The sequence below is a fragment of the Cicer arietinum genome, chromosome 8 (genome assembly GCF_000331145.2).
Source record: "Cicer arietinum cultivar CDC Frontier isolate Library 1 chromosome 8, Cicar.CDCFrontier_v2.0, whole genome shotgun sequence".
In the NCBI taxonomy this organism is placed as follows: domain Eukaryota; kingdom Viridiplantae; phylum Streptophyta; class Magnoliopsida; order Fabales; family Fabaceae; genus Cicer; species Cicer arietinum.
Window position 1 is genome coordinate 28,312,773 of NC_021167.2, and position 27,251 is coordinate 28,340,023.

A 27,251-nucleotide genomic window follows, 5' to 3' on the forward strand; every position below is an offset into this window, starting at 1 on the left:
CGGTCCCGTTTAAAATTGACTAATCAATTAACAAAGTAACTCATATTTTATATTCCAACTTCAATTTAAAACATATAAGTAAGAGAATATATTTACATATGGTCAAAGTCAACTCTAACAAAAAATATATATGTTTAGAAATTAAAAAACATTACTAAAAATATTCGCGGGTTGGGTTGAGTCGGCTTTGACAAAAACTGATACCTAAACCGATCGATTATCTTTGAATTGAGTTGAATTTTAAATCTGTAATTTTTTCATTTAACCCAAACCGATCCGATCAAGAACGTATTGGATTGAATTTGGTTAGAGGGTTATATTTTATTTTACTATTTTTTATTTTACTAGAAAAATATAAGTAACAACAATAACAATTTAATTGAAGGAAAATATATTTAGTATTTGAATGTCTTAAAACTATAAAATTTCAATCACATAATTGATTCTTTAAAAAAGCCAACTACCTCTTAAAAAAAAAAATAACAATTTTCAAATACATAAATAAATTCAACAAGCTTCCAATACATAGATAAAATCAATAGGAAATTCAACCATCTTCAAATACATTAGTTTCATCATTACACACAATCCACCAACCATTTTAGTTTACTCGTGAGTAGTGGATCTTGAACATTGTGGTGATCAATTTTTAAATATTTAAAAGATAAATAAAATGTATACCATTGTATTGTATATAAGAATTTTAAGTTGTAAATTTATAAAAAAATATATTGAAGAAGTGTAGTAAATTAAATTTTGGTTGATATTTTTAATAATTAAAAATTAGTTGGAATTTAGATTAAATTTTTTTATTGTATTTTATAAATATAGAAGTTATTTTTGTAATTTTTTTATAAACTATTCCCTCCAATTTTTTAATAATAGATATTATAATTTGGTCTATAAAAATTTGATGTATTATTTAGGGTCTCTTAAAATTTTTGGAGGTTCTACTCTAATCTTAAAAACTGAGTCGAATAAAAAAAGTGCAATTTTAATAATTAAAAAAAATAATAAAATAAATTTTAGTTCATATACACATACTAATTTAATGAGGATCTACACGTACTAATGTACATGATGGATATCATTTGGTCACATTAATTGATATAACAAGAAAAAATACACATATATCATGTGATCTTCGCATATTAGACTCAAACACACATTTCGACAATAATAACCCAACAATTACAATTCAAGTTCAAACTCATAAAAATAATTCAAATCATAAAATATATTAAGAAAACAGGGGAACCGAATTTGCTTTATTTTATCATGTCAAAAAAAAGTAAAGACTCAAAGAGAAACCAACTCTATTTGTTGGGAATCCCTCATACAATGTATGCGCAGAATAATTTTAGATGAATCATGGCAATGGCAATCATGCTCAAAGCTTCAAGCTTAATTTATTTCAGTAATGAATCCATCTTTATAAAATCAATTTATAAAATAAGTAGTATTATTTTTCATAAATTTTATATTTTTTTCAATTAAATATATTTTAATTTTTTTTCAATATATCCTCTCATGTTTATTACCCTTCATCTTAGTACGTGTATAATTTGACAAGTAACTTATTAGAATATATAAGTCTTATCTCTTTAAAATGTAGAACTTCAATTTTTCTTAAAATAGATTTTTACAATGTACTTTGATTGGAGTATGTAAATAAACTACTCTTTATCTTAATATGCCTCACCACTAATGAATTAAGCTATGATTATGCCTTGAATATATCTTTATTTTTGTGTGCTAGATTGATATATTGAATTCTTTTAATATTTTCCATTTCAAAATTAAAATCTATAATTTTTGGATAAAAAAAATTTCAACTTTTTTTCATACATATAAAAAAGTTGATTTATTATCAAAAAATTCTTCATTCAAAAGATTAAAAGATTGAGCATCGAATCACTCCTCTTGTAACTTTCATTTAGTTTATTCTTAATGATATAAGACTAATTTCTCAAATTTAAATTCTAACAATTTTACTTGTCATACCACAAATGAATTTAGTTTACCAACAAGCTATGTATTTTTGAATGATCAATGACATTAAATGAAAATAAGACAACTTGGTATTTCAAAAATGTACTCTGTACTTTAGTTCAATAAACTAAAAACACAAATTGTGTGTCTCATCTAATTAGTTAATTAACTTCTTAGTTGTTGTTATTAACTATATATAAATATTATTGTAACTTTCCATGCAATCAACATTTTCATTACCAATACAATTTTCATATTATATTTTTCTTATGATGTATTCTATTGACTAAGTAACAGTATATTTATGTTTTTTTCTGCATGATATCATGTATTGACAATGACAATGAACTTTATCAAACACATGATAAAAGAACTGATCCTTTCTTCAATAGAACTATATTACTGCCCTAAAGATGCTGCTGATTTCTAAAGATTCTATTTTTCTCACCAACTTTTGACCTCTTCACTTTGATATTCACTTACATCCATTTGATTCTAAATTAAAATTGTGCAACTGAGAAAATGTCTTGCTCCAATTGTAAACTACTCTTCCTTTTCCCTTCAAAGCTTCATACTATTAACAATTTAATTGACATCTAAATATATTTCAATTTCTTAATTACAATGTTACAACTTTCAATTTTCTTTAAAAAAATCCTTCAATTCAATAAGTATATAAAGATTTTGTATACTATGATCTAATCATAAGTAGCAACGGAGATCAGGGAGAAAATCTCTCATGGCGTGGATTGACATTTCGAATAGAGAAATAGAAAAATATAATTGAATGTTTATGTAAAATATAATATTCATATATGCAAATACTATAATAAATTGAGAGTGTAAAAAAAGTTTTATAGGATCGACATATCATAACCAATTATATGAGTAACTTTAATAGTAGGTATTACGAAATTCAAATATTATTAATGATCTAACAGTTGTAATTGATTGACATTATAATAAAAAAAATTACACTGATAGTGTATCTTAATTAAATTCTAATATATTTTACATCTACATCTAATCACAAAATAATGCACAATAGAGTTCATTAGTTGTAGACATGATGAATAACACAAAAGGAATGCTACTTCTAGAAACTCAATGTCATTCATCTTATAGTTTCATTAAAATTTACAAAATTAAATAAATACTTCTTAGTGGCTAAAAATACACATTCACCTTGGGAAAGAATATGTCATAGATTCACTATCTATAGATTTAAATGCTTCAGATGAACTATAAAGTTCACTATAGATATGTCGTGGTGCCACAAATATTTCACTATCATTATGTGACTCCAATTTAACACATTGTTTCAGCTCTGATAACACAGCACTCATTGTTGGTCTCTGAATTGAGGTTGATGCAGTGCATGCAATTGCTAATCCTAATGCTTTCCATCCTGAATTTATATCAAATTTTCCTTGGAGTCTTGGATCTATGATTCTACTTATTTCACCCTTTTCAAGTTGTGGTATTACAAACTCAAGTATGTGTATTGATGGCTTTCCTTTCATTACTGCAGGGAGACCTGTGATTAATTCCAATAGTACTACTCCATAGCTATATATGTCACTTTTTTCATTCAAGTTTCTTAATTTGTAGTACCTGTATGTATAAATCACAATGTAGATAATTAATTTCACATGGCAAATACATGACAAGAGAAAAATATGTATTTGTATGTGGTTTTTATGTAATAGAAAAATAAATAGGGGGTGTCTCCAATAAGCACTATTACTAAAATAGTTTATGTAATTAAGTACTTTAAAATAGTTTATACAATAAGCACCTAAATCAAATGGATCCTCTAAATGTCACATCGAATGTTTAAGTGAACAATTTTGGTTGTAATTGTGAATCATACTGTGAGTTATTGGCATCAAAATTTAAAAGATTCAACTGAATAAGGACTCACTCTGGATCAAGATAACCCATTGTTCCCATGATTGTAGATGTTTCATTTCTATCATCAACATGAATCATTGCAGATTCTGCATTTCTGTTATCACTATTCTTAAACACCTTAGAGAGTCCAAAATCTGCTATCTTAGCTTCTAAGTCTTCACTTAGAAGAATGTTAGCTGACTTTACATCTCTGTGTATTATAGGTGGCTTGCATCCATGGTGTAGGTAGTCCAATCCTTCAATCCAAATACACCATTCATCAAAACATAATTAAAAGTTATAATATATATATATATATATATATATATATATATATATATATATATATATATATATATATACATATATATATATTGTTGAACAAAACTATTCATGCATATACAAGACAGCTAGTTATTAGTCACAGTAAAGTAACATAGGCATGTATGAAATATTATGAAACAAGCACTAAGACTAGTTTAAACCATCTAGAAAACAATTGAACAAAGTGATATCAATTGAAGAAAATGAGCAAAACATTTATTCCTTTTGCTAAATCCAAAAATATGTTTGAAAGAAGGATGTCATTTCAACCTATCAAATGAGTTGAAGGAGTGAAAAGATTAGGGTTAAAACCTTGGTGAATGAGAAAATACTAATATATTACTATAGAATGAAATATAAGCAAAAATTGTATCTGGTCTTATTTGTAACCAGATAGATCAACTTTTCAGATACTATTTTTGCTTATATTTCATTCCGAAGGGAATATCAACTAACGTTTGCCTGTAAGAAAATATTTAGACCATACATATTACAAGTATGAAAGTAAGAAAATATCCAAATATAAGAATTTAAAAGCAAAAAGTAGAAATATAGAAGGACTAGTGGCTTCCTTAAAAGTGAAGATATACTGACCCTCTGCAGCATCAATTGCTATTTGAAGTCTCCTTTCCCAACTCAAACAATGTGAATTTTTATCTGCAATCATATAAGTCACATTGAAACATGCTCTCTTTCATCAAATATTAAATAATATCATAAAGGGTGCAAAAAGTAAATTAAGCACAATATGGAGCATGGAAAGCCTACCTGAGAGGCAATCTTTCAGGTTGCCACTGGCCATGTACTCGTATATGAGTGCCATCTTGTCACCTTCATCACAATAGCCAATGAAGGATACCAAATTTTTGTGATGAACAGTCATCAAAAGTTCAGCCTGCAAATCATCATTATTTTCAATTGTTGGAAATTGATGTTTCTGATATTTAATAGAATTTTCATTGAATGTATATTGTGTAGCCTAGTGGTTGAACATGTATGAAGACAACTAATAAAACTATCTTTTTCCTATATACTCTTAACTATTTATTTATCTTATTCCCCTTTTTAGCGAAAACACGGGTATTTTGCTAGTTATGGATAAAACAATAGTCATTGTTGCATTGAACTTTTAAAATGAGAAATAAATAGAAACAAAATTCTTTTGCAAAAACGACAGTTAAAAAGGAATGGAGATTACTTCAGTTTGAAATTCCTTTGGCCCCTGAGCTGAAGATGGAGAAAGCATCTTGACTGCAACTTTATTGCCATCTTTCATCTGACCACAGTAAACAGTTCCAAATCCTCCCTTCCCAATGATCATTTCAAAGTTGTTGGTGATTTCCAACACCTCAGTATAAGTATATTGCCACTTCTTTGATTCTACAGTTTTTACTCCTTTATACACCATGTTCATCTCCTCCTCTTAATAATTTAAAAACAAATACAATGAGTTTAAGGTTGTTTTTGAATTTCAACTACAGTTTTTCAATTGTAAATCAAATATACACTAAATCAGCTGAGCTCTTCACTTTGAAAAGTTTCTTGTTTTTTTTATATATGTAAAATCTTCAGGTTTTTAAAATGATATGGAAGAAGTAACATTAATAAAGCAAGATATACCTGATTGTTCATTTCTTCTATGCTTCCAATAGAGAATGGCAAAGACCAATACAACTAAAACTGATGATAGTGATGCCACAATGGAAACAATTACCTTCTTTTTGTTACTTGAATCTGAATCAGAGAGATTTTTATCATCCACCCTATAAAAATGTTGAAAACGAGATTATCTAGTCATAATTACACAAAGATATTTGATGACACTTCTACACATCTTGATATGCTTCATACTTGCCCTTATTTTTCTTTTCTATGATTCTAGACAAATTAAACTTACTCAACTTGCACCAACTATGTAGCACCGACTCTTCACACTAAAGGTATGTCCAGTGTCTGAAATTGATACGTGTGGTTACATTCAAATATTTCGTTTTCTCAAATGATTATCAGTGTCGACATGTCAATGTCGTGTCAGGTGTTTGTGTCACTGCTCAATACTAGTCATTGAGCATATCATGGTCTTCTTTTATAGGACATACCTCAAAGTAAGTAATCCAGTCTTTGATCTTTGTAAGAGAGTGGTAGAGACATAACCTGAAAGTTGGTTGCCTCTTAAATTCCTACAAATAATTTGAGTTTTCTTGCATTAGCCATTACCAATTTAGCACCAATATAAAATGTCTAAAGTTTGTGATCATCATAAAAAAAGACTTACAAATATTTAAGGGAACTCAATTCTTCCAAAAACTGAGGCATTGATCCAGTTAAGCTATTGTTACATAAATCCCTGAATAAAAAATAATGTACTTAATGTGATATCAATATAATATATCTAGAATGGAGAAATATTCTAAATGCCAAGACTTTAAGAGCATTATGACAATATATGTACTCAAAATTTTCTTGATGTGTACTCACAAAGATTCCAAGAAAGACAGGTTGGAAATGGCAGGAGCTATTGTCCCACTCAGACTGCTTCTGCTCAGATTCCTATAAAAAAGAAAATGTATTCTTATAAAATTGAACATCATGATTTGAAGTCATAGTCCAAAGTGATACATATGTTTATTTATGAAGGACTTTTAGAATGGGAGAATTGAAAAGAAGGAAAAGGAAATGCAGATTCACTCACAGTGATACAATTCTTGGAGGAAGTGAAGTGCTGTAGTTGCATTTTAAGCCCTCCCAAGTGTAGTTCTTTGGTTCACATGGATCACCTACCCAATTTCTTTGAACTCTATAACTTTCTTTTACGCTCCTTATAGCTTCAACTGTTTTCAAATATAACTGAATTCACTTAAAAAGGTATAATCATTTAAACTAAAAACATCTGCAAGTAATACCATTGTTTGGTAAGAGTGCACCCTACTAGAATTGAAGGTGCGTCTGGTGTTCCGACACGTATCAGTGTCGGACACTGATACGATGCCGAGACATGTGGTTACATTCAATTACTTCTATTTTTTTAAATTATTACCGGTGTTTATGTGTTTGTACCAGTGTAGTGTCCGCTGTTTGTGTCATTGCTTCATAAACTACATTGAACTTTGTTCTTATTCAATTGTCAGTAGGGTAGGCATTGTCACAAACTCACTATCTTTTTCACATGAAATTTTACCAAAGAAGATTATAAAACATATCATACCATCTTCTTCAAATGTTGGAAGTGCTTCAACTTGTCTTAGTACATAAATCTCCACTGCATTAAGAATAGGTGGAAGTGTCGAATCTTCGGTTTTCTGTATTGAAATTCGATGCTCGTTCGCCACCAACGACTTCAAATTAAAAACAGTGGTTGCGTACAAGTAGCTTGGTACTAATGATTTAGTCAAAGGAGAACCATTCCAAGAAATATTGAATTTTCTCAGCTGAGTTTTCTTAAGTTTCACCAATTCAGCAAAATACAAAAAGACATAAAATTTCAAATTTGGATTACTTGGAATCCAAGAAAATTCCAAACTATCATTTTCATTCCTTGGCGTAGCAGCAGTTCTAATAACTTCAAATGGTACTTTAAATCCATCTCCATTAACATCAATTTCTGAAGAAGTGTTTAAAGATTTCCACGAAGAGGAACTAAATGGAAACCAAATTCTATCATAAACATCATCTTCATATCTACCACTTCCATTGATTAATCCAATGTCAAATCTTTTGTAAAGTAAAAGTGAAGCAGATTCACCAAACTCAGTGTTATAAATTGAATTATTAATTGGTCTAAGTTCCAATGCTGATATAAAAGGAATTCCATCTCCTTTATTCACAAGACAAACATTTGTTTCCTCCGATTTCGCCACACTTATTATTTCCAATGTAACTTCTTCTGAAGCATTTCTGAATTTCACCGATGACCAAAAATTGACATCAATATAGAGATCAAATTCAGGTAGTTTGTTTTCTCCATCATAGTTTCCATACAAGAAAGAAGCTCTTATTAAATGTAAACTGCCTCTTCTTCCGGCAATTAATCGGTAACAGTTCCTCTTTCCTTGAGGAAAACTTCTGAGATCTGAGAGTGGTAATGGTAGATTTGGATTCTTTGGATATGCATACTCAGAAGAAATGTTCATGTTAAGTCCTGTTTGTATGTGAGATCCATCTGTGCTGTATTTTATTTTTGTATCATCGGTGTACTCAAGATTCTCTGGACCACCACAATCAATGCTTATGAAGCCTAAATAGAAAGATAAAATGGATTAAGAAATACAAGATTGTTAGAAGTTAGAACAACAAATTTGGTTCAAAAGAAAACTGATACGAAAAACGCAAATAAATAATACACGAAATTTGATCACGAAGTTCAGACAATTGTCAGTATCACTGATAGTAGAGAGGTTGGAATACCTTTCTATCAGTCAAGTCTAGGGTTACAGATTACAACTTCTATTTAAATATCATAATTTAGTTTACAAGATTACTATTAAGAATCTCAGGACCAAAGAAAATAAACTTGGAAAAAATAAAGTTAAAATTCTCAAAAGGAATCATATTGAAAAAATAAAGAAATGAATACAATGAATTCTCTATATATAGAGCAAGAAACTAACATATAACAACTAACTACCAAACCCAAAGTTAAAATTGAATCATTCTCAGCAAAAAAAAAATTGTTTGCTAGCTTACACTTCAAAATAGTGTAGTATTTTAATACACTAATAATTTCAAACATATTTATAAGTTGTTTTCAGCTTATTTTCAGTAAGTAAACTCCTCGTAATAGTTACAAGTAAACTTCTCTAAGGAAATGCTAGTTATTAAGTTCTTAATTAAGCTGATGATAACATAAACATGTCATCATGATCATGAATAAATAAATTTACAGAAAAATAAGACTCACTCAAACAGAATTAGCTGATTGAAAATGCTGCTAACCTGTTTGTTGTTGTGCTTGAACTAAAACTGTAACATTAACACAAAAAACCAGAAACAAGATGAATCCAATTGAATTGTTCATTAGACCAAAAAGAAGTTACAGGAGCCTTTGTGAAATTCTATAATGTTACAAACTTGCTAATAGAAATTGGAAACATTTTTTTCATTGGTAGAAGAAATTAACTACTTAGCATTTCATGAAAACAAAATAGTGAGTCAACTGTCAAATAGAACACGCATTTGATCGATGGGTTTGACAAAAACTAACTACCTAAACACATCAAATTGTCGCATAAAAAAGAGCACTATGAGAGAAATTTCTTATGTCTATAATATTAAATAATCAATGAATAATAATATTTGCAACTCTGATTAATAGAATATTGAAAATTTTGATATTAAATTTTGATATTTGCAACTCTGATTACTTTTTTACCTTTTTACCATCAATCGAAGGCGTTGAAGTTTGGTGATGAATTATCTCACCATTGACTTGCATTCGGCTATTAGCTCTTGTTTTTGTTCCAAAAGAAACTATCCAAGTACATATGCATGCATGATTCATCCACCATAACAACAAGCTGTCATTTCAATATGGCATCAATTTTTCAAAGTGATTAACGGATGCATCCGTTAAAAAGTTATTACCAACCATTCAATAATTCAACAACTAAGAAAATTACTTTTATTATATATCCGTTATCAATGCATCATTAGAAAGAATCAAAGACTTAGTTGATACTCGGATAGTATAATTTTTTTTAAAATATTGAAGGTATTCAAAATTTACATTAATCAAAACTTATACCTATAACATTTACAGTAGTCAGTATTTGAGATTTCTTATGAATTATCTTAAGCTAGTTGCATCACTTTCCTAATCTAGTAGTGTGTCAGATCAGAACCCCAGCATATACAGCTTGATAGGCATTGTTTTTTTTTCCACACAATAGCTCAAAGGATCACACAGAAATGAGCACTGCATTTCTTTAGCTTAATATTCAATTACATGACTTATAGCTTGGTTGAATTTAAAATTTACAGGTTGGATATAACAAAAACACACTACAATGCAAACTTATGATATAGAAAAAAGGATTTTCTTTAAACTTATAGCCTGACAACTATATAATAGCAGGGGAAGGGAAACTGGGATCTCTGGGCCACACTTTAAATTGTGTCAAATCAAACACCTTAAACAAACGATAAGGTAACAGTACAAACTCTTTCATTTCACAAAATTCAATTTACCAGACATGAACTGGGGGAGGGGCTGTTTTAACCCTATTTATGATTCCTATGTATCAGCTGAACTGAACAAACAAACAAAGTTTACCTAACCAAATTATTTTCAAGCAATAAAACTGCATGAAGGAAAAAAAATTATATAACTGAAACTTCTTAGAATTATGTACCTCTTAATGCACATGAGCAAAAATGTGTTCGTATTGAACAGCAAAGCCACATTCCACAGATGGCATAAACAAACTGTACATTGTAAAAGAATAAAAAAGACATACATAATCACAAGCTGATTGAGGATTGGTAATCTTTATGCAGTCATCAATGTAGATGAAACAAGAGCTGTTATGATAGATATAAAGCTTCTAGATAATCATCAATGTAGGCCAAGCTAGGCCAATGATCTGTGCGAATACGAACCAAAGTTGAAACATCGCCAACTTCCATTTGGAAAAGTAGATGGAACCGCGGTGGAAGAAATATTAGAACAAGAAAACAACCCATGTTTATTTTTCTGCTATTGATAATCGCCCCTTTCTCATACTCTTCATTATTGTATGTAAGCCGAAGTGGACCTGAATTGTGATTTGAAACTGGTGAGGCATCACGGGAAGTATCTTCCCAAATGACATTCTGAATGATTCCCCCTTCCCATACAGCATCAATAAGTGGCTCCCCGCTCACACCTACAACAAAGCGTGCCAAATGGCGCTCGGTAGCCTGAATCAAAGAGGTCGCAGAGACGTCAAGAAGCTTGACAGATTGCGTTCCACTTATGGCAGCAATCCCTTTGCCCCCTTTCAATTGAAAGGTTTCCCGCCCGGTGCTAGAGGATGAGCCACATGCTTCCCATAAAGCTGTGAACAAGTTAAAGTTGTACTGAGGTCTTGCGTCTTCTTGGATGTCTGATGGAACAATGGCCTCAAGAAACATGTCTTCTATGCCTACTGTGATTCCCTGAAGTTGACCTTGGATGATCTGACCATTTTCTGCATTTGTTTCAATGTGAACATCAACTATACCTGGTGTCGGTTCCCTTGGCTCCAAATCGATCACAACGGTAGCTCTATAGTTTTCTTCTTTTCTAGAATCATTTCCAATAGGAACTATACTAAGGGCGGCATTTTGAGATGCATGATCTTTACTGTGAGGTTCACCAAGAAGAAAAGGTATACGAGATGATGGAATTGATCCATATGGTGCAGAAGAGGAAAAATTTAACACAGTAGCATATATAGCGGGAAGTGCATCTATCTCTTCCTGGGGTGTGGCAGTGTTATTGATTCCCAACATGCGATTGAAAGTATTAGATTCAAAACTCAAACTACATGATATTCTAACTTTGAGTCCTGCCATATATCTGAAGTCAGGAATACAGGAAAAGTACTTCCTTAATGTGTTCAAAATTTCTGCAACTTTAGAGTCCATAACACGAAGCGGCTCATGCGATTGACTTGTTCTTCCAGTTTCAGTAATGACCTGAGAATTGGAACTGTCAGAAAATTCCTTATCCTCGATAGGGGCTTCGAGGTCCCTGATACCCTCCAGATAATCAGGTTTGCTATTACTCACGACTAAACTTGATAAAGACAAAGACCAAAACTGCTTAACAAGCAATGGGGTTACACGCTCAAAGTGAATGCAGGAGGTTAAGTTTTTAAATGTCTTGAATCTCTGGGAAGGTCGAGGTGACTGAACATTGAAGAAAGAGGTTTGGTGTGAAGAAGGTGAAATCCCAAGGAGTGTGCCTCCCAGGCTTAGGATCTCTCTAAGCTTCTTCCCCGGAATGCAGACCAGCATACGCAAGTATGTCCTGAAACATACGAAATATCAGAAAAACTAGATAACCACTTCTGCAGACCCTCTAAACTTTAGCCTAGCCATCTCTAATTTCAAGTTATAATTCACAAACCAAAAGTGACGCGATAAAACATGGAAAACAGATTACGTCAAAAGCAGGAATACATAGTGCGATCAATACCTGGAATTATCCCGGACTTCCAAATCAGGAAAATGGAGACAAGTGAAAGAAAGTAGACGAGATAATCTAAGGAACAATCTAGAACTATGGTGGTGCACCAACATAGTTCGACAAATTCCAAGAGCTCTGCTTCCTTGGGACCAAGATTTCATCACTGTATCCGGGCCGTGTTTCTCCACAAGGAAAATCATGAAGTTTGTGAGTAGCTCTAACAATCCACTCGGAGGTATTGTCTGATTCTCAGCAATTCTATCAAATATTGGGAAGCAATAAACCAACTTATAATCCATTTTCACTTTTGGAAGTAAGTGCTCGTCAAATTTCTGAAGTAAGCGCTCACCCAACCAAGAATGCTTCTTACATGATAATAAACGGTCCACAAATGCAGCAACAACAGGAACAAGTTTCCGACTCTCTAACATCATGTTTACTAGCATCACCTGAAAAAACAACAGAACTCTAATTTTGAATGCATCATACGTAAAAGACACTGCCACAAATCAAGTCGCAGTAAGTTCTCCTTAACCATAGAATTTGATCTCTCCTGTAACTCACATTACCTTTGGATGAGCGTTTGACAAAAGTTATTATTTTGAATGAACTTGATTATGAAAATTTGATAAGATTAAAATTGAGCTTGAAGTGATGGAATGTTTTTACTTCAAAAGCAAGATTGATGCAAAACTCAATGCAAAAACATTTAATTTTCTCGATTCTAGTTCTAGTAACATGACAAGAATCCTATAATTAGAAATTCCTTTATGCAATATAACAATAACAACAAAAACCACACGCGATTCTAATATGGGAAATGCTTTTATATTAATAAGCACCTGCAAAGTACGAAATATCATGGAGTCCAGCAGATTTCTTGTGGTGGAAGGATCACTATCAGAATGAGATGATCCAGCAATAAGAAACTTGTGAAAGGTACGAAATGCAATCGCAATCTCTGTGCTCGCTGGAGGCAACCATTTAAAAGACGATACAGAAAGCAGACCCTGTTCGAAAACCTTCACTGGATCAATCCAACCATCATCATCATCATGAGAACTAGAATTTGAATCACTTTTGAGTCTCAATACAGAGCCAGATGCAAGAAGGTCAAGCTTCAATGCTTTCAGAGCCAATGGATCAAACAAAGAAGGATACAAAATTGAACAAGCTTCATTTCCATGTTCACTCTTCTTCTCAATATATGATGATTGTTGTTTATTAAAAACCAATTGATTGAAACCCAACAACCAGTGAATAGCCAACAATCGAAACACCAAATAATGATGAGATTCTCTTGAAATCAACAAGAGTCTATTAGAAACCTCACCTTGACCATCAAAAGCATCTATAAAACGCAAAAACATAGTCAAAACAACATGGCATAAAAGAGGATCATAAGAATGAATCATCCCAAATAACTGAACCCTAAGCATTGAAGGTTGCAATTCCAATGCCACAACCACAGGTATCACCATAGAAACAAACTCCATCATTCCGCATGGTGTCAACACTTGAGGCCACTCCAACAAAAACGCCAACGCTCTCCTCAATTCCTTCGTATTCAAACCCGAATCAGAGCCAAAATCGTCTCGATTCACGCACTGCGGCGTGTTGAAAGGGAGCATAGGATGCGATGTATTGAGAATAGAGACACTGAGTTTGTTATGAACAATGTTATGAATAACGGTTGTGAAAAGCAAGATGTAAGATTGTGAAGCGTGTGTTCGTTCGTTCTGGCAAAGACTCCATAAATGTCCAACCACATCGGAAAGTAAACACGGTTTCGATCGTTCTAATTCTCTCAAACACTCGCAGGCGATGGCGCGTGTGTGACGATCGGAACCGAAATTTGGACGGTTAATAACCGTTAACAGAAGTTCAACTAAATTCTCCGTTACTGTTTCAACGTTCTCTTCTTCGGAGAAACAAACGATAACGGAGGTAACGGAGATCATGAAGTGTTCCTTGAATAACGGAGTGAAGTAAACGGAGGCTTCGAGAGGTGATTGGAGAACGATTTTGATAGATTCAATGAGACGGTTGAGGTGATTGTGAGGGAAGAATGAAGTGGAGAATTCGTCGAGGAAAATGAGGAGTTGGAGTTTGAGTTGAAGAGGAAAGTCCTTGCGGAGAAGAGAGGATAAGAGAAGATCGGAGATAGGTGGTTCGAGAGAGTTCCATTTTTCGATTCCGGTGCCGGATTGAAAATTCTCTATTAGGGTTTCCCATTCGTGAGGCTTCGACGGTGGCTGCGCCGTCATCCCGAACCGGAGGTAATTAACGGAACAGAGGTAATTACCAGAACTGATATGCGGTTCGTTAAGTTACTTACACTTACACTTGGACGAAATCAAACCGGTTTGGACCGGTTCAGAACCGGTTTTACTTGGAAGTGGGTTTTCAGATATATCGAAGGAAAAGAAATCAAAAGCTGAGAGAACTAACTGGATGAGAGTGAGTGAAAAGAATCAAGACGAATGAAGCGGCTGATACAACTATAGAGTTTGAGTATTGGTTTTTATTTTATTTATTTATCAATGAAATGAAAAATTATAAAAGCAAAACAAAACAATAAATAACGAATATAGAGCAATAGTCGTTATCGACCTCTAAACGTGTGCAATAGCAAAGGAATTGGTTTGGACATGAATGTAGTTAACTTGAATTGTTCAACATAGGAGAGAAATGACCTCATTGAGAAGAGGTTGGAACATCTCTATTATGAATCATTGTGATAGCATGAAGATAATTGGTTTTCTAGAATCATAAGAGCGAAGGCTATATTTTTGGCCATACGAATACCAAAGATAATAATACTCCACAATTTAGCGAGTAAAGCATTATCTAATTGTCAAACACATTTCTATTTCAATCCTCGTTGATAACTAGACACACATAACTTGGTTTATTATTTTTTGGAAGTAGATACCAATTTGTTTTTAACAAAATGGGTCTGGAATAGTGCTATATATGACGAATTTTTTTAGTCACGAAATACATTTTGAACATGTTTTGGGCTTAAGATTTAGTTTTGGTGCGAAACATCGTGGCTAACCAATCACATTGCTCGTGATCCTTGACAAATTTTGTTTTGCACCAGCAACTATATAGGCAAGATTATACACAATCATCTCAATGGTTGGGTTAGAAAAAAAAAAAGTAAATATTTAATAATTTATGTGAACGAGAGAGAGATACTTTGATATTTAATAATTTTAGAAATTGAATTATTCCCTGTGCACCCCAAATTGGAGGGAAGAGAAATAAAAGAAGATAATGAAATAAAATAAAACTAATTTCACCGTGTACCACTTCATTCCATTGCATTTCATTCCATAAATCCAAACAAAACCTTAGGAAAAAGTTGAAGAGAAAATAAAAGCAAGTATAAAATATTTGGAACCACTTTCCCGCTAAAAGCAGAGATAATCGCGATTCTGGAATCTTCTGCTACATTACTCCGCTCCCATCGCAATGGTGATCAGCATCCTCTCTTCCATCATTTCGCTATGCTCGATTCGATTTTATTATTATTGTTTAATTTAATTTAATTTAATGCTTCTTTTATTCCAAATTTGAACCCTATCATTTGCATAGCTAACTTACATAGCTCACACTTTAGTTAATTTCATTGTCATCTGATGAAATCGCATAAATTAGGAATTATTAGGATTCACTTCAAATATTTAACCTAATCGAGTGCCGAATCGGTACACGGCTTCTGCAAATTGTGTTTCAATGAATTGCAATTTCATTGTTGTGTTTTTGTTTTGGTGCAGTCGAAGAAAAGAGGTCTTTCGTTGGAAGAGAAGCGAGAAAAGATGCTTCAAATTTTTTACGAATCGCAAGACTTTTTCCTGGTTAGCACCAACATTTAGTAACTTTGTTATTACTTTTAAAATATGAATGAACTTTGTTTTTGTTTATTTAAATTTTCATATCATTCATTAGCTTATTTATTATATATATATATATATATATGCTTTTGTTGATTTCAGCTTAAGGAGCTTGAGAAGATGGGTCCCAAGAAGGGTGTTATCACTCAGTCTGTAAAAGATGTTGTCCAAAGCTTGGTGGATGATGACCTTGTTTCCAAAGATAAGATAGGAACTTCGGTAAGTTTACATCTCAGCAAGTTATGCTTCTTCATAGTTCTAGTAATATTGTCTCTGGTGTTGTCAAATTGCGGCTATTGTGGCGCTAGAGTACTATAAATTAGCGGAATTTTAACAAGAATTTAATTTATATACATTGTCGGTGTAAATTTTTTTTACACTGTCAATCAATCACAATTGTTAGATCATTAGTAATATTTGACTTTGTCATAACTACTTATAAAGTCACCTGTATGATTGGTTATAATTTGCTGACTGTGTAAAACTTTTTACACTAATAGTGCATACAAATTAAACTCTTTTAACAAACCACCATTGTTTTGCCATATGCGCTTTAGTATAAATTATTGTCAAATAGTGGCTATAGTAGGGCTATAACACTGCAGTGTAGTGGAATTTGAACAAATTGTTATTTTCCACGATTCACAATTGACAACAATGATTGTCTTTGAAAGGAATGTTTGAGTTTACTATGAGATTACTAGTCTAGAAATGAGGAAAATAATGAAAGATGTAGAATGCAGGTTTGGTTTTGCCTTGTTACACGTTATAGGTTTTGTCAAACTCATAGTTTTGAGAGTTCCATTACAAAACAAAAAATGCTAAAAAAATTCGGGTTGAGTTGAGCTTTGTCGGGTCTAATTGATTAATGCTCATATGTTTGCTTCTCAGGTATACTTCTGGAGTCTTCCTAGCTGTGCTGGAAACCAGGTGAAGTTCTATTGAAAAAGTTACTAAAGTATGCTGTTGTATTGTACCATATTTATGTTGTTAAGTTGGTCGCTTCTCACTATCATTACCCTCTATGTATCCTAATGTAACTTAATTTCAACATTGTAAACTCGATGCACAGCTTAGGAATGTGCATCAAAAACTTGATACTGATCTGCAAAGCAGTGGGAAGCGGCATGCCGAACTTGTTGAGCAATGTGAGGCATTAAAGAAGGGGCGAGAGGAATCTGTGAGTTATTATGCATTCTTTACCAGATGCCAATATCAAATGGCTGGCCATCATATGTCCTAACATTGCATTTTTTCCAGGATGAACGAGAAGCGGCCCTGGCAGATTTAAAAGCCATTGAGCTGAAGCATAATGAATTGAAGGTTGGCTTGCAGATTGCTTGATAGTAATGCATTAAGTGTGATCTTTTGTTGCGAGAGTTTTGTAACAGTTAAACAATATTTGACATTTACAGAATGAGTTGGCAAAATATAGAGATAATGATCCCGCTGCCTTTGAAGCAATGAGTTAAGAAATGTTTTTTTTCTTCTCATTTTATATGTACACTTATTTAATGATTTAGAAGGTTAATCTGAATTGCTTGTTATTAGGAATTGTGACACTGATGTATTGGTATTAATATTGGCAGAGGAAGCAATTGAAGTTGCTCATACATCAGCTAACAGATGGACAGGTTCTACTTTCTATGTTTTCATGTTCATTTTCTCCCCCCCGTATAGAGTTGTATCTAGGAGGGGAGAATAGAGTGTTTAGTATGATGAAATTTCTCATTTTCACATTTTGATGGTGATGGATATTATATCTTTTTTGTTGTGGCTAAAAAATCGTGCAGACAATATTTTTACTCTGAAGCAATGGTGTTCAAACAACTTCCCTCAGGCTAAGGAACAACTTGAAAACATGTACAAGGAGGTCAGTCATTTCAGTTTAGTGCCTCAATCTGCAAGCCCTGTGTATAACTCTTAGATAATTATTAGGCTTCTTTTGGTTCTGAATAGTTATTTCAATGGAATGATATATTTGTTTGAATGGTCTTCAATGGAATGATATAACTTGGTAATATTATAAATCTTACCACATCACATATCCTTTTATTTATCGTATCAGATAAACATAGCTATGATTGTCTACTCTCGTATGTCTTTGTTTCTTATGTCAATCATGTATATGCACTTTGTGTCTCCATGCAGTTTGGTATAACAGATGATTTTGACTATTTGGAGTTGGCACCTATTCCATCCAAACCAGTAGCTGATTAAATATTACTTGATCTGTCTGAAGGCCCAATCCCCCAGTTGCCTTGCTTCTCTCAAGCCCGAACTACTAAATTTTAACCCAAGTATTGCCAATGACGTCCTCCTTTACAGAAAAATTACTTGTATTTTTCTCTCTTGTTGTCTTAATCGTGATTAGGCTTTGAGAATGTGTATATATTAAGATTATCTCTGTGTACCTCTTTATTTGCTCACTATTTTGACTAAGGTAGGTATTACTAGCTGTGCAGCATAATCTGTAGCCAGACAAATATGCTAATCTATAGTGAATTATTACCTAATTAATTGGTAGAATCTTTTATACATCACGATTCATCCGAGAAGCACTGGTATTTATGAGGTAATCCTTTTGAATTAGTAACTCATATATTCTACCCTTTGTTCAAGTCTATTTAACACGATAACTCATTTCCTCAAGCCTGTGAAGATGTCTATTCTCAACATCAGTAAAACCCTGATCTTGTCAATGATGGTATTATACAAATACCACTTTGCCCACATTACTTTAATTGCATTTGTGGGCAAATACCTTCATGTAGTTTAATTTCTTCAGCTTAAAACGACAATGCGACATTAGTTGTCGGTGTGTGCTAATGGGGAATGTAGCTCCACTTTTGTATGTTTGAATTGTTTGTTTGATCCTTGGCCGGTATGTATTCTGTGGTCTCGTTGCTTTGGTTCCCCTAACGAAATCTTAGATTAAGTGAAGTGCATTGCTGATGGATAATCCCTTTTTTTAAGACATGGATAATTCCAATTTTAATCATCCTGCTTATGATTATGTGACATTGTTATCAACCAAATTGTGTATCTTTTTTAGAACTGAATATGCTTTGCATTCTCCCTTGATATCTTCACATGATACATCAAAAGGATTTTTTGATGTATGGATAATGTAAAATGTAAAATGTAAAATGATTTTACACATCCCATTCAATCAAATCCCGCCTAAAATGGTGAGATGTGAGTGAATGTATTTTTGTAATAAGTTTTATAACAAGGGAAAGAAATAATTAGTATTCTGTAAAAAATTTGAACCTCCTTGACCACACACTTGTATGATAAGAGATACCAAACCAAGTAAGTAGCAACACCAAATCATTAGCTAATATCGTAAACACTTAAGACACGTTGTGATTTAGTCTCAACTTTAAACAGCTAACAGTTGTACAACAGATATAAAGTGCTAATAAGTTATTATCTTTGAGAATTTCAAATAATGATTAACGGAACATATTAGTGTGTGCAGTTGTCATGAATTAGTTGTACTGTGGCCCCATCAAATGTAGACCAAGCCAACGGTAGCCGGCCAATGTAACGTTTCAAATATTGTCTCTGGAGATTTTAAATTATTTTGCTAATTATTTTCAAAAGGAAAATAAAATTTTAAAACGTGATATTTTCTATTTACTTCTTTTTTCCTTAACAAGTTTGATAGCATGACCCTTTTAAAAAAATAATAATTTAAAAGGAGTTACTTATTTATGGAAAAATTAATATATTTAAGAAAAATATAATTTTTCTTAAAACTTAACTTTTTTGATTTATTAAGCAATGTTAAAGGAAAAAAAACTTAAATTTTACGTGAATAATAGATAGAGATACTAACTCACCTTACGACTTTATAAGGAATAAATTAAATATAATATAAAATATATATTGGAGTCTACTCACTCAAACTACCTACAATTTATTGAACATATAAAATGTTATCAATTTAACCCATAATGTATATTACAATTACAAATACCAATGAAAAACATATTTAATGATTGAACCGACTAACTAAAGAAATAATCGATACTCAAAATAACTAACAATAATAGACATATCTTTAGATATGTTTTTTATGATTTTGTAAAAATTAAAATGATTGTTTATCCTTTAAAATATTAGAGTTCTTAATCTAATCTATTTTATTATTTTTTATAAAAAAATGTTTTGTATAATATTATTGTATGTAAAGGATATCTTTAAAAAAAAGTCGATTAACGAATGTTCTAAAGTCAAAGTTAATCAACTACAAGGTTTTTCAATACAAAATTGTATTTCTTTTTTAATTTGTAAACAAAATAATAAATAATACTAAAAACTTACAATTCCGAAATATTCAATCTAACAACAACTTTAGTATTTGTGCTTACAATTAAGGAACAAAATAGCCTTTTTATTATTAATAGTCTAATAAAGAATATTCCAAGGCACTCATAGCATTCTAAAAAAAATTCAAACTCAATTGAAGAAACAAACGTTACAAACCAGGTTGTACAAATTCGACCAATCAATCATGTGGCAGACTGGCAGGTAAGAGAAAGAACATATTCATTGGTTATACTATGTAACGTGCATTCAATACTGACCCTACACGTGTCATCCATCGACGGCCAGTATTGGTAGCCAGGTTGTATGTTGTTTTTTTACGGAGATTCTCTCAAACAAAGCAATCTTCTGTTGTTTCATTATAAAACCCTAACGTTGTCTTTCACCAGTTTCAAAATTGAAGTGTGTACTAGCTTTTGTTCGTTACAACAATGGAGGTTCTTAGAGTTCAGCTTTTTGCTATGTTCTTGCTCTCTCTAGCTTTGAGTTTTGTAGTTCCTTCTGTCAATGCTCAGATCCCTGCACCTGCTCCTGCTCCCACTAGTGATGGTAATAATATCTTATGCCCTTTTAATTTTTCTTTTTGTTTTCTTCAATTTTGATGATGATTGATCAATGATTCTGCTTAAATTTCAATTGGGTTTGTTGGGAACTAATAAATTTGCAATTTTTTTTTCTGCTTTGATGATAATTAGAAAATGGGTGTGTTTGAATTCCAATTGGGTTTGTTTACAAGTAAATATTTGATTTTATTTTTCTGCTTTGATGATGATTAACAAAATTGGTTTGCTTTAATTCCAATTGGGTTTGTTAGGAACAAGTAAATTTTCAATTTTTAATGCTAGTTAATGATTCTGCTTAAATTTCAATTGGGTTTGTTGGGAAAAGATAAATCTGCAAATTTTCTTCTGCTTTGATGATAATTGTAAAATGGGTGTGTTTAAATTCCATTTGGGTTTGTTAGCAACAAGTAAATTTTCAATTTTTATGATAATTAATCAATGGATGTGTTTCAATTTCAACTGGGTTTGTTGGAAACAAGTAAATTTTCAATTTTTTTCCTGCTTTGATGATAATCAAACAGTGGGTGGGTTTGAATTCCAATTGGTTTTTTGAACAAGTAAATTTTCAATTTTTTTCTGCTTTGATGATAATTTAGTAATGCATGCGTTTAAATTCCAATTGGGTTTGTTATAAACATGTTAAATTTTCAATTTTTGAAGATAATTAATCAACGAGTCTGTTTAAATTTCAATTGGGTTTGTTGGCAACAAGTAAATTTTCAATTTTTTTCCTGCTTTGATGATAATTAAATAATGGGTGTTTTTAAATTCCAATTGGGTTTATTAGGAAGAAGTTAAAATTTCAATTTTTGATTATAGTTAATGAGTGTGTTTAAATTAAAATTGGGTTTGTTGTGAACAAATTAATTTAGTGAGTGATGATTGATGATGTTATTTGATTTGCAGGGACAACAGTGGATCAAGGAATTGCCTGTGTACTGATGTTGTTGGCTTTGGTTCTTACTTACATCATTCATTAAACCTTTGGAAACCAGTGGATCATACCTCAATTGCTGGATTGATTCATATATTGACCATGCTTTCCTTTTAGTTTCTCTTTTTCTTTTTTGTATTTATTTTGTTTCAAATCTATTCTTTCAATGAAATTCTTTTCATAATCGTTGAGTCTCCTTTTATATGTTTGATATAATTATTTCTGTTAGTCGGTTAATTAATTTATTGCTTGAAATAGAATAGTAGTGACCTTAGTTCGTAAACTCAACTCAACTGGAAAACACATTGTCACCCGAGTTCGAATGAATCTAGGACCTTGCAGATATGAGTTTGAGTTTCAAATTGTGTTTACTACTTGTCTATAAACGAGTTTCACTGTGGATGCAACAATGAGTAGCTGCAAAATTAAGGTGTGTTTGTATGCTTTCTACCGCAGATCCAAACACGAGCTTAATTGTGTTGTAAGAAAATGAATGGTTAAAATTGATTTATCGAACTTACGATGTGAGTGACTGCGATTTTTGGGATTAACGACAGTAGGCAATTAAGGTCCAAATTTTTCATGTTCTTTGTCTCTTGAGAGAACATGATGTAAAATGTGGTCTCCACTCCACAAAACAATTTGCAATGGTAAATAATTCAGCTTTAGTTGCTAAGTTGACTATAAACTTGCAATGGTAAATAATTCAACTCATTGAACAATGAAAGATAAAATAATCAAGAATATGATTAAAGTAAAGTTGTGTTGTTGACCAAAAATAAAAAAGTAAAGTTGTGTTATTTCATCTTGACATGAAAAATTCAACTCAAGTTATTTATCATTCACTCAAAAAGTCTTCAATAAAGAAAAATTGATTCAGAATCACCTTTACATATTTGTAATGTTCTAAATTATGAAATAGAGGAAGTCAATTGATACAATATATGAATTGAAACCAAAAACATGTTCACTTGTAAACACCATAGCATCAAAGTAAAAGAATTCTGATGAATGGAATACCGGAAACAACAGAATGACATTCAAGCAGTGGCTTCTTGGTGTGTAAATACTCCTAGGATTCAGTTCTCTATATCAGTTTCAAAAGACTCCTAGTTTAGCTGAAATGGTAGCTCCAGACGGATAACGAACACAGGACAAGAAAATAGAGGCGTGCATTGTAAATTTTGTCCTTTCATTTTCACTCCAAACATGCCTGTCATTAATAGTGGTGAAACTATGTGGTGCTAGTAGTGAAACATGTCATATTAACAACCAAACTGAGCACAGTCTTAGGTATTAATAATTGTCTGGTCATTAGACACAACCATACCTCTGTCCTAGCTCATAGACCAACTATTAGACACATTAGTTAGTTAGTTATACAAGTTAAGTACATTAGTTACTTAGTTAAATATAGTTAATTGTTTATCATTGGCTATATAAACCTTATGTATCATTTGAGGTAAATCATTCTATAATTTTCTCGTTATTCAATATGATTTCCATTTTACTTTTGTTTCATCAATAACTTACATCAAGAAAAGTAATACCAACCGATTCTTCTCCATTACTCTGCTTTAACAAATGATTGATATTAAAATTCAGTGTATGTATTTATTACTCCTTGATTGTACAACCTCCTAGGCTAATTGTTAGTAGTCCTAGTTAATACAACTTTCTAGAAAGTGTGTGATCTCATTAGACACACATAAATTACTTATTTTACACTTGAGATATCCGTTTTTTATTTGATTGAACTGATAATATAATATGACAAATGTTAAACTCATCCACACAGTATCAGATAGCCGAATAAATCAACATTCGATAAGTATATCTGGAAAAAAGGGTTCAAACACATCCACGAGATGAGAAAACCAGTAAGTGTTGAAGGGGTTTAAAGACATCCTATGATAAAAAATAAAATAAAAATTCCACCTTTTATATACATCCTCTGTTCTGTTCAATAATTTCACACATATAAGCCAGAAGGAGAGAAGCAGAATTCTCCACATCACAGTCGTTACATATTACAATATGTCGTGGAAGACACTTATCGTCATAGATAACAAAGCCAGCGAAATTCTGGCTTGAGCTAAGCCAGCCGCGGCAAAACCAAATAGAACAACTACCTAAAATGTTTCTGGCTTAGGTAAAACATGAAAATGGAACATAAACATATCATCTAACATATCAAATGCAACATTAGTTCCAATGAAAGAAACTAATACATAGATAACATCACAAATCGGTTGTGTCACAGCCATGAAAAGGTACCAGCTCAAAGTGCCATCTCGGCCTGCAAAGCTGCCAATTCATCTTCCTCGGGAGTTGGCTTTGCAGGAACAGGGCGTGTAGGTTGCCGCCCAGCTGGGACATGCACCGGGGCAGCAGGAGCTGTAGTTGCTGGTTGAAGAAGCTGTTCTTCCAACTCGGCACCCTCCAGTTCCTCAAGTTCTGCTTCCAGTTCGTCCTGAAAAAGACAATCCGTACGACACATGTCAGACAACACAAACAAATGTCCCAAAAAACTTTTGTCTTTACTCCGACACACTTTGGACACAACTCAGACACATCTGTGGTAATAATGGACGCCTATTCTAATTTTTCCTTAAAAAACTTACATAGAAATATTTTAAAAGTAATATATTAGTATTTTAAATAGACATTTAAAATACTTTGCATATGCTATCTTTTCGTATACACACATCATCATCATCTTTTGCAATATTCAATGGTGTGATTGGAATATGTGTGTTGGTGTCCTACATGAGGAGTGTCGACATGTCTGTGTTGTGTCAGGTGTTGGTGTTTCATTGTTCAAAATGCCTCATGGACATGCATTACCACTCTACATCACTATACTATACATACACAATCAAAAGGTACAAATCTCATATTTGCAACCAATATAACAAATAAGTAAACATTTGAGAGAATGACCTCATCAAAATCAGCAGCAGCACCAATTGGAGCTGACAATGCTTCTTGAATCTGCTTCATGTTCTCAGTTTGTTCATTTATCTCATCCATGGTCTTGTCGACATCGTCAATATTCCTGAAAAAAGAAACATACACAAACTCAATAATATCTAGGCATGGCAACGGGGTGGGTTCAGAGGTCGTAGGGTGGATATCAACACCCCAAACTCGTCCCCACCCCAAGTTTTACTTTTGGGGAAACCTGCACCCGCATCCAATTAAAGTGGGTTTTCCTCACCTAAATTGGAACGGGTTTGGGTGGGTATCCGCGGGTGCGGATTTTGTTGTCATCCCTAATAATGCCATAAATCCTATTCAACAACTCGCTCATTGAAGATTTAGAATCATATAACAGCAGTACATACGTTGCTTTCTGCATAGCCTTCATAGTAGCTGCTCCTGTTCGTAACGCATCTACTGTTTCCGTTGTGGCTTTAGCACCTTCTAACATTATCATCTATAACACCAATCACCACCATAAGACACAAAAGAAGTTTAATAAACTAAATCATCATCTGAACTAATACAAAATACCATTACATTCGCACCTGGTCATGAATACGCAACTGGAAATTTCCAAGCTGCTCAATTTGCTGTTCATATAACCTCTTCCTCTTCAAACACTGAATTGCCGCTGCATAAAACAAAAACTCAAGTAACATGCCATGAAATAAGTGAGTGTAGGATTAAAGAACAATCTGAAAAACAAATACACTACAAGTTCAGTTTAGCAACCTACCCTTTTTGTTCTTTCCTTTAGTGAATTCTTTGGCTTTTTCAACTTCTGCACCTGCTTTTTTAAGGAGCACTTTCTCCTTTTTCTCTAGCATTTCAAGTGTCTGTATGATTCAAAGTACAAAAGAATCTTGAACTGTAAATTTCTCCTCAAAACAAACAGATAACAATAAACACAGCACACATTTATTATCCCATGATGCATGCACTAATATATATACATTTTGTTAGAACAACAACCCTACACACGATGTTTAATAACGGAGTTCGGTCAATTGTGGCTACGTCTTCGACTACATAGCTATGCAATATCTCTCTATAATTTCAAGCTTAGGGTTTAGGGTTTCCAGTATACAACTTGTATTTTACATTTCAAAATAGAAAAGAGACAAATTGATAAACAAAAACTGAGATAAACAGTCCAAAGCTATGCCTGAGAAAAATTACAAGAATATTTTATTGCAATATGTGCTTCTAATAATAAATAGGTAAATTGGATTATTTGGTGTATTTGATAATTCAACACTAAAAACTCATAGATGAAGTAATTAAGAATTAATTAATGATACAGAAAGATAAGAATTAAGAAAAAAAAAAGAGTAATGAATGAATTAGTAACTACCTCGTTTAACTTGTCTAAAGTGGCAACAGCGTTGCTGGTTTCCTGTTTAGGTTTGCCAAATACTCTGCTAAACATTATTATTATTATTATAATTATTATTATTATTTGATTATTTCGATTGATTCAAACAATTTGTGAATGAAAATACAATCAGAGTTTGAATCGAAAAAGGAATGAAAGATTGGGATCTGATTTGTGAAGGTTGGGTAAGGAGTCGAGTAGAGTAATATGTGTTGTTTCCAAGATCGAACAAACGAAGGAAAGAACCTGCAACTTTGCTTTCTTTTACTCTCTTCTTTATTTCCACGTGGCGAGCATTATTTCATTTGTAAAAGAATTTAACCGTAAATTTTGTTAATTTAAAATTAAAATATATTTTTTTATGATAATAAAATTTGTTAAAATTATAATTTCAAAATTTTGACACTATTATCTTTTATTTATAAATATCACAAAATCAAACTTAATTTTTAATATTATTTTTTATTTTATTAAATAATGACTTTTATTCGTAAGAAGTTAAATGTGATTATGTGAAGGAATATCTGAAAATTATTCAAAATTTCAACGACAACGAATGTTAAGTAGAATAGTAGAAATTCATGATCTTCTTATTCTTTTAAAGCTTATAAAATGACTTTGATCAATGTTTATTTAATAAATAAAAAAATAAATATGTGTCTTATAATGAAATTTACTAAATCAATCTTAATTAAAAATCCTTATCTAAAACCAAAAAAGGAGAGGGTGATTTAACTAATTGGGAGCTACAAATATAAAATATATATATATATATATATATATTAGGAAAATGCTAATTGCG

General features: G+C 32.1%; 4 protein-coding genes across 7 annotated transcripts; 1 reads left to right on the top strand and 3 right to left on the bottom strand.

The window, feature by feature from the left end:
• Positions 1 to 3,080: 3,080 nt before the first annotated feature.
• LOC101499550 (probable LRR receptor-like serine/threonine-protein kinase At4g29180) lies at positions 3,081 to 10,797 on the bottom strand. 4 transcript variants are annotated; one of them, XM_073364099.1, is made up of 12 exons: positions 10,662 to 10,797; positions 7,415 to 8,443; positions 6,902 to 7,040; positions 6,688 to 6,759; positions 6,485 to 6,556; positions 6,309 to 6,389; positions 5,830 to 5,972; positions 5,408 to 5,631; positions 4,978 to 5,104; positions 4,804 to 4,866; positions 3,917 to 4,142; positions 3,081 to 3,606 (listed from the first exon to the last, which is right to left on the bottom strand). In XM_073364099.1, the coding sequence occupies exons 2-12, from the start codon at positions 8,337 to 8,339 to the stop codon at positions 3,174 to 3,176; spliced, it is 2,505 nt and encodes an 834-aa protein (XP_073220200.1). In that variant the 5' UTR covers positions 8,340 to 8,443; positions 10,662 to 10,797; the 3' UTR covers positions 3,081 to 3,173. The 4 variants fall into 4 exon arrangements, with proteins under 4 accessions (XP_073220200.1, XP_027193337.1, XP_004513081.1 ...); XM_027337536.2 differs by lacking the exon at positions 10,662 to 10,797 and adding an exon at positions 9,578 to 9,657; XM_004513024.4 differs by lacking the exon at positions 10,662 to 10,797 and adding an exon at positions 9,142 to 9,521.
• On the bottom strand, positions 10,317 to 14,900 carry LOC101499235 (uncharacterized). The gene is made up of 3 exons (XM_004513023.4): positions 13,198 to 14,900; positions 12,365 to 12,804; positions 10,317 to 12,196 (listed from the first exon to the last, which is right to left on the bottom strand). Exons 1-3 carry the CDS (start codon positions 14,620 to 14,622, stop codon positions 10,729 to 10,731), a joined length of 3,333 nt encoding a protein of 1,110 aa, XP_004513080.1. The 5' UTR covers positions 14,623 to 14,900; the 3' UTR covers positions 10,317 to 10,728.
• Positions 14,901 to 15,676: 776 nt separating this feature from the next.
• On the top strand, positions 15,677 to 18,795 carry LOC101500075 (meiotic nuclear division protein 1 homolog). The gene is made up of 10 exons (XM_004513026.4): positions 15,677 to 15,838; positions 16,141 to 16,221; positions 16,360 to 16,476; positions 17,149 to 17,187; positions 17,330 to 17,437; positions 17,518 to 17,580; positions 17,673 to 17,724; positions 17,847 to 17,891; positions 18,051 to 18,130; positions 18,409 to 18,795. The coding sequence occupies exons 1-10, from the start codon at positions 15,836 to 15,838 to the stop codon at positions 18,475 to 18,477; spliced, it is 657 nt and encodes a 218-aa protein (XP_004513083.1). The 5' UTR covers positions 15,677 to 15,835; the 3' UTR covers positions 18,478 to 18,795.
• A 5,208-nt stretch (positions 18,796 to 24,003) lies between these two features.
• On the bottom strand, positions 24,004 to 26,724 carry LOC101500717 (vacuolar protein sorting-associated protein 32 homolog 1). The gene is made up of 6 exons (XM_004513028.4): positions 26,429 to 26,724; positions 25,811 to 25,910; positions 25,620 to 25,705; positions 25,437 to 25,528; positions 25,033 to 25,147; positions 24,004 to 24,562 (listed from the first exon to the last, which is right to left on the bottom strand). Exons 1-6 carry the CDS (start codon positions 26,501 to 26,503, stop codon positions 24,371 to 24,373), a joined length of 660 nt encoding a protein of 219 aa, XP_004513085.1. The 5' UTR covers positions 26,504 to 26,724; the 3' UTR covers positions 24,004 to 24,370.
• Between the last annotated feature and the right edge of the window lie 527 nt (positions 26,725 to 27,251).